Source organism: Micromesistius poutassou (genome assembly GCF_964030765.1).
Source record: "Micromesistius poutassou genome assembly, chromosome: 9".
Taxonomy (NCBI): domain Eukaryota; kingdom Metazoa; phylum Chordata; class Actinopteri; order Gadiformes; family Gadidae; genus Micromesistius; species Micromesistius poutassou.
Window position 1 is genome coordinate 15672149 of NC_140279.1, and position 15706 is coordinate 15687854.

The 15706-nt window shown below is 44.0% G+C and overlaps 2 protein-coding genes across 2 annotated transcripts in view; one reads left to right on the forward strand and one right to left on the reverse strand.

Moving 5' to 3' along the window:
• The window catches only part of dipk1ab (divergent protein kinase domain 1Ab), a gene marked incomplete at both ends in the record, with an annotated part of 9354 nt that extends 545 nt beyond the window's left edge, over window positions 1-8809 (forward strand). Inside the window, 4 exons of the mRNA XM_084472933.1 lie at window positions 6589-6723; window positions 6996-7103; window positions 7583-7762; window positions 7994-8809. Of these exons, the coding sequence (XP_084329059.1) occupies window positions 6589-6723; window positions 6996-7103; window positions 7583-7762; window positions 7994-8809 (1239 nt within the window). The remainder of the gene's footprint in view (window positions 1-6588; window positions 6724-6995; window positions 7104-7582; window positions 7763-7993) is intronic.
• A 930-nt stretch (window positions 8810-9739) lies between these two features.
• On the reverse strand, window positions 9740-13763 carry rpl5b (ribosomal protein L5b). Its single transcript, XM_084472654.1, has 8 exons — window positions 13669-13763; window positions 13170-13239; window positions 12951-13066; window positions 12721-12855; window positions 12086-12288; window positions 11645-11822; window positions 10641-10729; window positions 9740-9897 (listed from the first exon to the last, which is right to left on the reverse strand). The coding sequence occupies exons 1-8, from the start codon at window positions 13669-13671 to the stop codon at window positions 9801-9803; spliced, it is 891 nt and encodes a 296-aa protein (XP_084328780.1). The 5' UTR covers window positions 13672-13763; the 3' UTR covers window positions 9740-9800.
• Window positions 13764-15706: the final 1943 nt, after the last annotated feature.

Here is a 15706-nt window from a genome sequence, read left to right on the forward strand (position 1 = left end):
ATGATGTAATTTAGTTCAAATTTAGTTTGCAACACTTTCGGCCACTAAATTCAATCTTGTTGTATTACAATGAGAGAGTTAGCCTATAAGCAAAAGATGACAGAGAGATGATAGAGAAATAGAGAGGGAGAAAGATATGAGAGATAGATAGGGAAATGAGAGAGAGAGAGAGAGAGAGAGAGAGAGAGAGAGAGAGAGAGAGAGAGAGAGAGAGAGAATAGGGTAGAGAGATGAGCTAGAGATAGGTGAGATGAGAGAGAGAGAGAGAAAGATGAATAGGCGAGATGAGAGAGAGAGAGAGTGTGTGTGTGTGTGTGTTTGGGGAGAGTTTCTTTGGGGAACAAACCAGTGATTTCTAGGCCAGCTAGAGACATTACTCATCCACTCATCCATTGTACTGTATCTAGTCCCACGGAATTCCTGCAGCAGATCAGATGAATGTAGTTTGTCTTCAAGAACCCGCAAATGTACTACACATACATTTGAACCTAATCGACACACATCCCCTTTGCCTCTAATTATGATCTTAATACAATGATCATTACTCACATATAAATCAAGCCATTTTTTATTGGATCCATGTTTATTACAGATGCATTGAGAATTGGTGGGAATGAGAGCAGGATGAACAAATACAATAAACTAGAATATAACAGTTCTATTCTATTCAGTTCTATTCTATTCTATTATTTTTCATAGTGTGCTGATATTCACTGTTATCTCTGGGTCTCAAGCCTTTGTATATTCTTCTGTTCGGTATTTGTTGAATCTGTCCTATGTTGTTAGTATCTGTTGCCTTGGGAACCAGCAGTGGGAGGCGGTTCCGCTGCTCTTTCTGGGCCGGGTAGTCTAGTGGTTGAGGATGTTTGAGTCTTGAGACGAAAAATTCTGGGTTCCATCCCCTAATGTCCTCAGCCTACCCGCAGGCTTCCTTTAGCAAGATGAATGGAGACCCCTACCCGCTCCCCGATGACATATATCTAGGAGTCATTGCATGTTTCATTTGATCTGCCTCACATAGTTTACTGCTGTAGAGAGAGGGAGAGAGTGAGAGTCTGTGTGAGTGTTTTGCGTGCGTGCGTGCGTGTGTGTGTGTGTGTGTGTGTGTGTGCGTGCATGCGTGTGTGTGTGTGTGTGTGTGTGTTTGTGTGTGTGCCGGCAAATCCATGATGAGTCACATGGGCAGCCGTCTGTGCCACTGGTATGTGCAGATAGTGCGACACCTCTTTCCTCCTCCCCCTCCTCCCCCTCCTCCCCCTCACTCAGAGAGATGGGGGGGGGGGGGTAAAGGCAGGACTTGACATCAAGGTAGTGAATCACTGTCAGCTAGGAGAGGAATGAGGAGACAGAGAGATGGAAATGGAGGTTAGATCATAGAATGGGAGCATCTAGTCGAAGATAAAGGTAGAAGGGGAGAGAGAACATCTAATGAGAGAGAGAGAGAGAGAGAGAGAGTTGTATGGTGATAGAGAGTTCTATGCTGATATGAGAGTTCTATGGCCGTAGAAAGCTCTATGGTGAGAGAGAGATATATAGTAATACAGTGATATGGTGATAGAGTGCTCTATGGGGATAGAGTTACATGGTGATAGAGAGCTCTAGGAGTTCTTCATGTGATAAAGTTACATGGTGATAGATTCATGTGGTGATAGATAGCTCTAGTTCTATGGTGATAGATAGCTCTAGGAGTTCCATGGCGATAGAAAGCTTGATGGTGATAGAGGTTATATGGGACAGCTCAATGGGTATAGATAGCTCTATAGGGATAGAGGCTTCTAAGTGATAGAGCTCTACGATGAAAGAGAGGTCTATGGTGGTAGAGAGTTATGTGGTGATAGAGTCTTTTAGATGGAGAGTTCTGTGGTGATCGAAATCTGCGCAGTGATAGAGAGCTCTATGATGATAGAGTTCTAGGTGATAGATGGAGCTCTGTGGTGATTGAGACCTCTATGGGGATAGAGCCATGTAGAGAGTTGTATTGCCGTAGAGGCAGTGTCACATGCATAATGAATGAGAGGTGTGTAGGCTGCCAAGAACAAGTGTCAATACTGTTGTTGATCAGCACGGCACCTCCCTGTCAGATTTGTAACAAGGTCAGGTTTCGGCATGCCTGCATTACCTGCATGCACAGCTGTTGTAAGAAGTAGTATGACAAAGCACTAAGACATTACAACTCACTGCATCTTAGTTCTAATGATTTACGGTGTGCACAATGAATTACATTGATATGCACACAAATAAAATCAACTGTCTTTATTCCCTCTGGTTGGCTGAGCTCCATCATTCATACTTTATGAGACTGAATATTAATATGAATTCATATTATAGTCCCTTAAACCACCACTCTGACTCATGACTAATACATTTTAGACACAACATTATACTGATGCATTGAATATGGATTTCATTTTAAGCACTGCATGACTAGGCATATTCGTATCTTGAGAACTATTTTTTTTTTTTGTAATATATTTTTATTTTATTTTATTTTATCCCACATAGAACACACATATAACAAACTACAGAAATGGGGGAAATAAAAAAGGTGGAACAGCACGCAGACAAACATAATAGACAAAGAAATACAAAAAAATAAAAATAAAAAAATAAAAAAACTGCCAAACATCAAAAAACAATAGAAATTATTAAAAAAAAAAAAAAAAAAATTTATAAGATTACCACAGATTACCTGTACATATTTCAGTTACTAAGAGTCATTCAATCATTTGTGAAAAAAGATAAATAAAAAACTACTACAGCCGTACAGTTTACATGATAGAAAATAGTTAAGGGGAAAAAAAAAAAAAAAGAATAAGAGGAGGGGAGTGTAGCCTACCCAGCCACCACCTCTATGAAGGAGCGCCAAGTCCTGTGGAAGCTCTCCTCAGAGCCCCGCAGAGTAAATCTCAGTTTTTCCAACGCTAGTTGTTGCATGGCATCTCTCCTCCACATTATGTGAGATGGTGGGTTTGCCTGTTTCCAGTTGAGCAGAATGAGTCTGCGGGCCAATAGTGTTGTGAACCTAGCCACAACTTTATTAGACCCCCTCAGGGGGCTGTTCTCCCCTGCAACCCCAAAGATGGCCAACACCGGGTCAGGGTCAAGTACATGCCCAAAGCAGTCTGATAGAGTCTTGAATATAGAAGTCCAATACTGTGACAACTTTGGGCACGACCAAAACATATGTGCCAGTGTGGCTGGGTGAGTCTTGCAACGGTCACATAGTGGATCTGAATCTGGGTACATTTTACAAATTTTAACTTTAGAGAGATGAGCTCTATGCAAAACCTTTAACTGTATGAGGCCATGTCTAGCACATATGGAGGAGGTGTGGACATTCCTCTGTGCATTTTTCCATTGATCTGTTGACAGTTCTAAACCCAAGTCTTCCTCCCAAGCATTTTTTATATGGTCTAGAGTGATCTCTGCATATGCAGCTAATTGGTTGTAAATAAAGGATATCACTCCTCTCGTCGTGGGATCCACTTCTTGAGAACTATTACTACTACTACTACTCGTACTATGACAAATTCACCCCCTCCCTAATTAGATACTCAAAAGTAAATAACAAGTCTACGACTTGAACAGGGTATATAAGAGTTGAGGGTGTTCAGTGTGTGTGTGTGTGTGTGTGTGTGTGTGTGTGTGAGCGTGTGTGTGTGTGTGTGTGTGTGTGTGTGTGTGTGTGTGTGTGTGTGTGTGTGTGTGTGTGTGTGTGCGTGTGTGTGAGTGTGAGTGTGAGTGTGTGTCTGTAAGTCTGTGTGTGTGTGTGTGTGTGTGTGTCCTCCCGAGTCCTCTCTAATAAATAGGTGAACAGCCCCAATTGATCTGACCTCATTAGCTGTGTGTGTGTGTGTGTGTGTGTGTGTGCGTGTGTGTGAAGCCCTCTCGCTCCCAATAGGGATGGACCGACAGATGGAAAAGAAAACAAGACACAGCATCGATCGGTTCGCCAGCCGTACTTGTTGTGGAAATGTTGAAATGTTTTGAGTTTGAGTGCATTTGGCCTATGAAAGAAAACAATCAATACGAGGTGGAAACAAGGTGTATTATTTTGCGGCCGCTGCTGTAATATCTTCTGGTGGCTTGTATGGTCAGGTTGGTAAATAAATTAATCTGTGAGAGAGTTGCCCCTGAGTAGATACGTGATCTGGTTTATTCTCATTGGCACGGCTCGTAGGACTCTTCTCCCAAGCATCGATAAAACCTTTTTATACACTATTGCCTGTATTCAAGGGCCTCCATTTCATAATTATACATCATAACTGATCATGAATAGATTTAACATGTCAATGTACTGTACATCCACTTCTTGTAAACAACAATATACTATAGTTTTGAGGATACGGTTTCACAAATTAACTTGATGCCTTTACAATACAGACACAGAATCCCAATTTCTTCAGGTTGGCAAGCAGAAGGAGGAAGAATGCTCTGCTATTTAGCAGAAAATGTGCCTTTAACAATAACCTGCAGACAATAAATCCATACTTACATAAACATAAAAGAAGGTTATGGTTCAGGAATTTAAAGTGTTACATTCGAGGAAGACAGAATGTCTGTCTCTAATCTAATACAACAATCTTGCAACATTTTGGTTGAAATATTCCAAATACAATCATATTTTAAAGATGCAACCCAAATTTGATTATATGTAATAATCAATAAGCCCATAGACTTTTTTAAATTACAGTTGATGGAGGATATCATCAGTTTATTAATTTTTAATTCCCCAAAAAGCCGTGCACATTGCCCTAACAGGAGGGTTTCACCATAAGACATTAGGCTGAAAGTAGATGTCTCAGAGCTTCTGCATTATGAATGACGTTTGGCTCTTTGGGTAACGTGTGCGTCCTTCATATCAGAGTGACAGTATATTAAAAGGCAGATGTTGACTATGTTATATCGTCTCAAGGTTTCCTTTACACGGTGGTGAGGCTGTCCTAATGCGGTCATGTGACTCCTTTGGGACTTGTGAGTGTGAGTGTGAGAGTGTGATTACCGGACTATACCCATAAACTCTGTCCATAGTCGATCAGAGGAGATGAAAGGGGTTCATTAGCGTTCTGACAGGATAAAGATGATAGAGAGACAGCATTAGCAGATGCAGAGTGTGTCGTAGCAAACGGACGCGAGCGTCGAGGGTTTGAACCGGAGCAAGAGAGTGGGAGGGGATGGAGAGGCAGAGAGGGCATGAGGGAGTCCATCACTGTCAACTCAGAACCACAGGGGTCATTACCACATGGAAAAGTACTTGCCCTCCACACTGTGCGGACTTCCACTAATGTCTGTCTGGACTGATGCCATGGGAGACTGGAGAGCACTGTAAGATTTAGAGTGTCTGTAGGAAATGTTGACTATTTTTAAAAATAAATTAAATAATCTCAAATTCTCCAACGTAAAATAAAAGTCAAAATAATTGCCAGAATTGTGAAAGATCTGGGTTTTGTCTCATTATAGTGGTCAGTGAATGTTAAGTGAAAGTCCCTCTCCTATAACAATTAATATATATTCTGATTTGACCTGAGTCATGTTTCAAATACAGGGACCGTGAATTGATTAATTTTGTAAACCGAAGGTGACACTAAGCTAGAGAATCTTCCACTGTTTGGTGACTTGTTTGGAAGGGGCAATGTAAAACACTATAATATGGAAGCCTATCGTATAGTCTAGATACTATACCCATCTAGTATTATTTATTGACTCTGTAAATGTATTTATTCCATGCCTCAAGGTTATTAAAAGGCTGCCTCTCAGAAAACCATGGCCACACAGAGCTCTCTGTAGACAGCAGGGATATCTGAAGTACAGGCCCAGAGCAACCCATGCATTACTCTGTCTCTCTCTCACACACACAGACACATGCACACGCACACCGCTTCTCTCTCTCTCTCGCTCTCTCTCTCTCTTAACTACACCATGATGCTTAAATAAGCAATGTAATATTTAAAGAAGAAAATGTGAGATAGTGTAGCATTTGAGACTGTCAAATCCCAGCATTGTACAGTTTATCTTATTTTATATCATCCTTTATTTAGCCAGGAAGATCCCATTGAGATACAAGATCTCTTCTCCCAGGGAGAGACGGCAGCATACAGTTAAACATAGAAAAAAACTACTTTACATGATAGAACACATACAATACATAAAGTGAATGACAAAAAAAATATGATACTCAAGGGAGAGAACAAAGTAGAGGAAGTGAAGCAGGCCATACCATGGTCTTCCGTAACTCAGACCATCTCAAAACAAGGTTATATAAACAGCATAATTTTTAGGGAGAGCTTCTAACGTGGTGATAGTTTGCAGCTCATTCCCTGTCCATTCCCAGCCGAAAGGATCTCGATGTCTGTGGCCTACCTGTAGACGTGCTAGAGCAAGATGACCTAAACCCTGCTTCTTAATGAGATACTGTATCTGAATTTGGTGCAAGTCTCTTTTTGAAAAAAAAAACCTGCTGTAATATGTTCTTACAAATGAAAGCAATTTAAGAGCCTCATTTTTCACGGTAATGCCAAAGCACAACCAGATCTGCCAAATACTCATCTTCATAGGGGGTAACTAACACACGTCTTTCCCTCCTGCTAGGTTCGCACTTCCTACCTGCGTATGCAATACCTGTTCTTCTCCTGGCTGGCGGTGTTTGTGGGAAGCTGGATCGTGTACGTGGAGTACTCCTCCTACACAGAGCTCTGTCGTGGGCAGGAGTGCAAAACCTCTCTAGTGAGTATTCTCTACACCCACTGTGGTATCATGGGGATGTGGCAGGTATATCTGACACGCAGCTTCACCGTATAAACAAAACTTAAGTGCATATATAATACATATATTTGGCTGAAATAACTTTTTGACTTTTTCCAGGGCAACTAGCCCATTTTTGATAGACTGAAATGTATTTGATCATCAATCAGATACTACATTGGAATTCTGCTCTCGCTGCACTTTACTTACTTTTATAAAGTAGTACTATTGATAGTAGTTACTTTTGCTTTTAGTGTGACAAATATAGCAAGGGAGTGATCGATGGCACGGCCTGCAGCAGCCTGTGTGAAAAAGAGACGCTGTACTTGGGGAAGTGCCTCTCGCCAAAGCCCGACAGCCAGGTGAGATCTTACACTGATGATGTCCGGATTTAAAACCCATTTATACAGCAGATGTTGGTTGTTCTAGGGTTGGTTGTAGGGTGTAGGGTATATTACTGTTTTGTAATACAGAACCACAGTATGTGCTGATGATCTTTAATCAGCTGTATGTATGCAAAACATTTTACAGACAGGCATACGTCCACACTAGTATCCGAGGGTATATTGATTATTGACTAGGATTGGCTGGGTTCGAATTCCAAGGTCAGCACCCTACCGGTAGGCATCAAAGCACCAAACTCCTACCTGCTCTTTTCTAACCTGTATATATTACGTAACAATATGACTATGTTGTAAATCAGCTGGGTGTATGGAAGTCCTTACACCCACACTTACGTATTTTGAATCATGACATATATCATCATGATACATCATGATACATATCTCCTACCAGCCAGCACTGCCCTGGCAACTATATTCTCGTATATTCTGTACTCCAGGTGTACTCTGGGACCTGGGGTGACCTGGAGGGGGTCATCAGGTTTCAGATGGAGACATCCCCTCGCTACGCCCTGGGTCTGGTGGCAGAGGCCCGGAGGGAGCCAGAGGCAGCCTTCAACCAGCCCACCAGAGGCACCTCCGTGGAAAGGTTCAAAGAGATGGTCCTTAGCCATCTGAAGGTCAGTTTGTAGTGTGGAAACACATGGCTTTCAGAAGGCAGAGTTGCCACGAATTACACTAACAGCACCCATACAAAAGGTTATACAATTTCCTTAATAGCTCAGGCAGTGCAGGTTGATGTAGGAAACCAATTAAAGGCAATCAGAGACTGCTTGCAGTGCCCGTGCCTCAATAATAAATGGTACAGTCACGCTTCCAAGAGGTTCATGCAGGGTTTTCTTTCTCTCCAGATGAAACTAGGAGATCAGGCCAACCTTCCAGCACTGGCCGACATGCTGCTCTCGGTCGCCGACAGCAACAAGGACGGCCACATCACACTGGCGGAGGCGCGCTCCGTGTGGGCGCTGCTGCAGCACAACCACTTCCTGCTGGCGGCGGTGCTGCAGGAGCGGGAGCACGCGCCCCGGCTCCTGGGCTTCTGCGGGGACCTGTACGTGACGGAGAAGGTGCCCCACGCCCCGCTCTACGGCCTCAGCCTGCCCTGGCTGCTGGAGCCCTGGGTGCCCGCCGGGCTGCGGCGCCGCATGGACCAGTGGTTCACCCCCTCCTGGCCCCGCAGGGCCAAGATCTCCATGGGCCTCCTGGAGCTGGTGGAGGACCTCTTCCACGGCACCTTCGGCAGCTTCTTCATGTGCGACGTGAGCGCCGCGAGCTTCGGCTACAACGACCGCCACGAACTGCGGGTGACGGACGCGCGCCACATCGTCCCGGAGCTCTCCTTCAAGGAGGGCATGCGGGAGCGCCGCTGCGACTCCGACCGGGACTGCCGCTACGGCGTCGACTGCCGCACGTCCTGCGACCTCTCCAAGGGCCGCTGCGACGCGGCAGTGACGCGGCCCAACCTGGCGAAGGCGTGCGACGTGCTGAAGGACTACGTCCTGCGGGGCGCGCCGGACGCCCTCCGGGAGGAGCTGGAGAAGCAGCTCTACGCCTGCATGGCGCTGCGGGGCGCGGCGGAACTGCTGGAGATCGAGCACTCGCTCATTCTGAACAATCTTAAGACTTTGTTGTGGAAGACGATATCGCACACCAATGACTCCAAGTGAAGCCCCCCGCTTCCAGACACCAGTCGAGATGAGGGGCGATTTTGGCCCGGTGACAAGCACTTTACCGTTTTAACCAAAGTGCATAGAATGTAGAATTATGGAGAACCGTTGCCGTGCATTCAAGCTGACAAAAGCGCCATGAACTGAAGGATGCAGAGTCCACGTATTCTTAAATGTCCCATGACCACCAGGCAGGTGTGAGTGCGATTAGCCGTTACGAAAATCTGTCTGTTATGACATCACAGGTGGGCGTGTCCACCTAGATGTATGACGGATAGATGAGAAACGTTTGCTACGCTCCACTGGGTCGGCTGGTAGACGGAGCTATCCAGCATACCTGGACACGCCCACCTGTGATGTCATGACAGATTTTCAAAATGGCTTGTACTGGTTAATCACTCACGCCTGGTGGTATATGTTCCCTTCAACCAAAGTGCATAGAATGTCGAATTATAAACAGTTACCATGCATTCAAGCGACAACTGAAGGATGCAGTCCATGTATTCTTAAAATGTGTGTCAGATTTTATCAATACTGCAAATTTTCTTGAATTAAGTTATCTTAACTGTCATTCATGGCCTTGACCCTTCAAATGGTTAGAATGTATTTAATGAAGACGTTGCTGCGTGCCAAGTCTTTCACAACGTATTTCTGTACGACTCAGTCGTACAGGCTGAGCCGCAAGGACCAATAGCACCCTCAAGTGTCAATAAATGGAACGCCATCAATTCCCACAACCAAAAATATTTTCCACAAACACTAACGGAATTATAATACCACAAATTAAGTACCACCATTGAAGTAGTCATTGTAGTATAGCCAATGACAAACTGGGACACAATAGCAAGGTAGTCAAAGTGTTAAATTCACTTTGCTCATCGTTTTGTTTTTTTACAATAAACGTAACAAAAGCCACAAACAAACACAAGGTCTTTTTTTCGGTTGATTTATTAGAACAAATGTGTCCATTAGAACTGACACGGTCGATCCTTTATTCATCTTCCTGTTGCTGAGCTCGGAGGAAGCTGGCCTTCTTCTGGGCCACACGGTCTTTCCTCTGGGCCAGAGAGAGCTTAGCACGGTTCCACCTAGCACATAAACAAAGCAGGTTAGGCACCAGACACAACTGCGTACAGCCAACACGTCACACTTCCAATGAAAACCAAATCTCCCTAACATACTCTTATATACTCAGGTGGACTGCCCCACCTGAGAATCAGTTTCTCTGGTTATATTTCTAAAGAAAAGTCCAACCAGCAGATGAGTCAGGCTGTCCTCCTGTAAAGCCCACTGCCCATAATCTCTAAAAACATCTTCCTGTTCATAAAACATGCACTTTATTGACTGGGAACCACATGAATCTGTAAACTGAGGTTTTATTTCCTTCATCTGCTCTGGCAGATGTCCCACCCGTTCAGATAGATTTCCAGATGACCTGGCCCAAGTAGGGCAAATCACAATTGTTTATCCAATATAGGTTGGGTTTGATACGTTGACCGCATAGGAGCGTCATTGAGGCAAGTAAACAGCAGAGATGGCTGCCGCAGATGTAGAACAGTCTGTTGATTCTGCCATTGTTGACAAGTATTTCTCTAAAAGATTACAAGGATACGTTTCTGTACTTCAACGTATTTGGCATGTTTAATTCCAGCCCAGCCCCGGGTCACCCATTTAGTTGTAAGGAGGTCTATCCAATTGGCTTTAGCTGCACGATTGTCAACACCCCTTGGAAATCCAAAACAAACTGAGGTTCCAGACTAATTACACATTTGTGCGTTGGTGATGTCAGGCTAATATATAAGGCAGTTTGATTGACAAGTGTAGTTCTTACCTCTTCTTCTTGATCTCCCTTGGTGCCTTCTTTTCATGGACGGGATTCTCACGAATCGAAGCGTGGGCCTTTTTGTACATCTCTTCAATCTACAAACAAGAACAAAATCACTGGTGAGTGACTCATTAAAATACCCCAGGTCATTTGAAAAATAAAGTGCACTACATTTCTGAAATTAAGTCTTGTAAAAAGTTACACGCCATTTGCGGAGGGTTGTGTGCCTGGCGAGTATACCAAAGCATTATAGACAAGTTCAAATAGATTTTCTAACTAATTATCACACCAAAACATCCGGTTGGGAGCATCCGGTTTGTATCCAACAGTTTCACATGCACTCAGATAAAGATGGGAAAGCAGCTCAGTTGAACCAGCCATTATTGGAGGGTGTGGTCCATCTGATTGGGCAGCTCTTCAGTTACTCTGGCAACACACTGTCCCACCTTAATGACTACCGATCAATCAGAAAGGGTCTACTGGTGTGCCACTAATAACCTAGAAACGCATGACAACTGAAAGTTGTCAGCATGCAAATAATAGGCTACTTTGCATGTACAGATACCATTTACTCAAAAACAGCAGTAGTCTACACAATCTTTAAACTAATATTGGATAATGGTTGCAACCATTGTCACTCCATAGTAATGACTTTGCATGACCAGACAACTGGTCGTGGTCCATCTTATAAACAGTAGAATACAAATTGTATTTGATGTTTTGGCAGCATAATATCAATGGAGTGAAAAACGTAGTGGCATGGGATATCAATGCATCACAATAACAAACAGCCATCAATTTCACAATTTGCCCAAAACCATGAAGACTTTTGAAACCCTTCATACCATGAACACCACCACAAAGACATACGCCATATACAGCCTGTCTAGCTGTACATGCCATCACCACAGCATCCAAAATGTTCCGCCCCAATTCCTTCTTATCCAACCAAGTTACTCCACATCTGCCATCCGTCAGACGCAACCAAACACAGTAGAAGGTTCTCCTACCATATCGGGGCTGACACCGTTCTTGATGAAGCGGGAGAACTGCTTCTTGTAGGCGTCCTCATCCTCCTCGATCAGGTAGCTCATGTACTCGGACACGTTCACACCCATGATGTGTTTTCGGTGGACATCGGCGTTGAACTCCTTGCTCTCCACGTCGTAGCCGGGGAAACGCTTGGTGCTGTGGGAGAGAAGGATACGCTGATCAGTCACACGCCGCAGGGGGTCACAAGACAACACCAGGCATTTGGAGTTCATCCAACACCTGCTGGAACTTCCAATAGTGCCAGCATGCGTTAACTATTGTGTACTGGATCTACCCAGTACACAAGTTATTGGGGGAAGAGCTGAGCAAGTTGGGGGAAGAGCCGAGTAAAAATAATTGAGAAAAATAAATCCCTGGGTTTATTTGACCGGAAGTCACGCCCACGCTTGACAGCTCACCTGTGTGGGATGGAAAGACCTCCATCCACCGCCCCCTTGAGGGCGCCGAACACCTTGTTTCCGGTGGTGGTGCGAGCCAGACCGGCGTCCAGGTAGCAGGTGAAGGCACCGGGCTGACCATCCACGCTCTCCACGTTGAACTCATCCCCGGTCACCTCGACCTGGCCCTCGTAGACCTTGTCCAGACCGAATTTGTGGAGCAGCTGCAGGGAAAGAAACAGCCATGCATGAGCCAAAAAAAATTGACGACCACGTCTGTGGGGTTGGCAGTTCATTAACCCAGATCCCAACATGACTGATTAGTGTTGGGTGAGCAGAGTACTTCCAACCAAATTTCAAATATCCAATCTTTAATTTGCGCAATATACCACGTTATTAAAGGTTATCATAGCATTTTTTTCCCCCTCCCTGAATAAAGGGTTTCAGTAGTTAAGAGGGAAAATACTTAGACCCGCAGCCCAGAATGGAAGCTGGGTTACCACAAGTTTCATACTAGCCTACAAGTTAACCCATTTCGAGTTTGAGTCACCAAGCCCACCCTTCTAGCCAAATCGATAACGTAATGTGATCCCAGCGAGCCATTCAATTGACAGAACCCTATTTTAAGGCACACAGGGGTTCGCAGCTGGCCTCACCCTGCGAGCAACGAGCAGACCCGTGCAGTAGGCCGCTGCGTAGTTCGTCAGACCAACGGTGATGCCGTACTTGGGCAGCTCATGAGAGTAGGCAGCGCACACGATCATGTCACCCTCGATTTTGGCATAGGCGATCTGGGAGAAACAGACAAAAAAAACAACACTCACTGATTATCACGGATTACGTGGGATGGAGAGTGACAGAGCAATGGAGTAGGACCTCAACTCACCTGGCATACAATGTCCCTGTTGGAGAAGCGGACGATCATCCTGTACTTGGGGGTGTTGTACTTGTTCTTGTCCTGGATGACCAGGCGCTTGCGGGCAAAGAAGTCAGTTTTTCCCTCTAGTAAAAGAAAGACATTTAAAAAAAACAGCATGAAATATCAAGGCCCAATTTGTCAGACATGGCACATGTTTAATAATAAGCCTTTAGGGGGTTCACCTACCTCTCCTCCTCCTGAACTTGACCTGGTACCTCTTGAAGTAGGCCTTATTCTTCACCACTTTAACAAAACCCTAAGAGACGAACACCGAGTCATTAAACAAACACTGTCTTGGCAAGTAGCGATCTTCCTACTGGGCTGTCAAGACTCGCAGGGCACCATGCTAACCATTAGCGATCAATGGACTCTGGTTAGCATAATAGCTATGACACATTAAGCGGAAGAATCACATGAATGAAATGAACGGTGCGTCGTTAACGACCGATGTTTAACACGTACTTAGCATATAATGCAAGTCCGATTGTTGCCAGACATCCGGATATGATAGGCACTAGGTGGTTGCACGTTAGGCCACGTTTAAGCCTTGCCCGGTGAGCCATACCAGGGGGAAAATCTAACTTCATCCTAACTTCAGAAAACGATTTTTCAACATCGGCATCGACAAATGACGATCGGTGGTCTAACACGTTTATTCAATTACATATTGGGAGTGATTACAAACCATTATAGCAGTCTTTCTGTCTCCTTATACAGGAGCCCGGAGCCAAAGACTGGGGTTTGGACTCCGCTGCACTGGAAAAAGGAAGAAGGAGGTGCGCATGCGCGCTAAATATGGTGGCACAGGATGAAGTACAGCGACGCCATGGTGTACTGGATTTAAAACTCTGCCCCCTAACGCGTCGGGGTTCACTTTTTGGGATTCATTGAGTAAATATTGACATTGGTGAGTTTAATTGTGTCCTGAATTATATTTAAAAAAAATGAGTCATGTTTTCAAGTTGAATCTGACCACTGAGAGTTGGTTGGTATGAAATAATGTCCAATGCAATGACAGGCCTGCAGGACTTGATTTTTGCTTTTGTTTTATTATAAAATATATTTATGATGCTCCAAAAAAACACAGAAATATCTGAAACGATGAGAGGAGAAGAGAAGATATATGGTGTTTGTTATTGTCAAACATCACCAAGTTTATATCCCTGTGTTGTGCCAAATATAACATTTTCAATGGTGTCTATAGAGCAATACAATCAACTCAGATCTCTTTAAACGGTCAAATATCCTTTCAAGTGGTTTTCTCCTTGTAAGGGTTTTGAAATGGAATTCCCCCCTATCTCTTAGAAGCCTTCTATAGATCTTTTTTTTATTTAGCTGACATTATTTACAGCGTATACACAATCTTGTGTGACATGGGAAAAAATATGTGATTTAACTAATATTCACATATTCATGTATTTATTTGTCATGTTGCTATATTTATTATTTTAGTTAATGGATAATTTATGCCTGGGCCTTGGAACACAATGCCTGTCAAAGCAACAATGGCTATGACATGTTTGACATGCATTGTTACTGATATTAAAACCAATATCCCTTCGTCTCCGTGGCGTGCTGGCAGGGCCGAACCATTATGTCTGTCCCTGGCATGGGAGGGGTGTGTCACCTGCGTCAGTCGCCTTGTCAAACCAGAAAATTGGGTTTGATTACACCTGCCTGTGTGGGAATGAGGCTTGTCCCTGCGCTCGGATGTTTCAGGGATGTTTGGGTCGTGTGGATACAGCACGGGGGTTGAGGTCAGATGAAAACTAACGAGAGGAGCTGCTCCAGTGGTTGTCAGGACGTTGCTATATTACTTACTATGTGACCAATGTTTAGTGTCATTCAGAGATGAGTAGCCGACCGTTTGTTGTGGATGTCAGGATTGCAAAGATTGGATTTGACCATGGATTTTTTCGTCATACGTCCTCCCTCAATGGAATAATTGTAACGCTTTAGATAAACATACATGTGTAACTGTATTGGAGTTGTTTTGGACAGGCCTTTTCTACATCATTTCCTATAAAAGACCGGGCCATCCTCTTCCGTCTTCGCTCCCAAAACCCAGGTAAGAAACACTGTTTTACTGGAGGAAGATAAAGATCCAAGTGCAGTACAATGTGGAGGACTACAGAGCATTGATGGGTGTCAAACAATCATTGTGACTTAATAATATGAACTGTTCTGCAGACGACCCATTTATCTAAAACTAATGACAGTGAATGATACAGGTCATTCATGAGTAAAGGTCAGGGGGCATCTTGCTCAAGAATGGATACAAGTGAGGTGCTCGACATTGTTGATTGAACCCAGTACACCATTAGGCTGGGAGTCCAACACCCAATCGACTACAAGACCAGTCTTCTAAAAAAGAAACACCTCTTATCCCTCACTAGCTCAAGTTCTAAAGGATTATTTTCCCATTATGGTGAATGAATGCACCTGTAGTGAAACAGTACACGTTATTCATTCAACATTGTCAGCATTTAACTGTGTTACAAGGAGGAAATCAATAGTATTAATCTGGATCAAATTCACTTAATCTGATCTGTTTGTGGGGAACTATGTTATTCATTTCAAATGCTTAATATCCAGGTTTGAACGTTTGAATAGAATGAATGATCATCTATTTCCAATGTAGGTTGTGGGTTGGGTTGTCGGTTTTGTCTGAGGGACAAACAATAGATGGCGGTAGCGCCGCGCGGTGTAGCCAGGGGGCGCAT

Coding starts and splice junctions, on each gene's coding strand:
- rpl5b (XM_084472654.1), bottom strand. Junction 13,067..13,169: donor CAAGTTCAGGAGGAGGAGAG/GTAGGTGAACCC, acceptor TTCTTTTACTAG/AGGGAAAAACTGACTTCTTT. Junction 10,730..11,644: donor ACGGTGTCAGCCCCGATATG/GTAGGAGAACCT, acceptor TCTTGTTTGTAG/ATTGAAGAGATGTACAAAAA.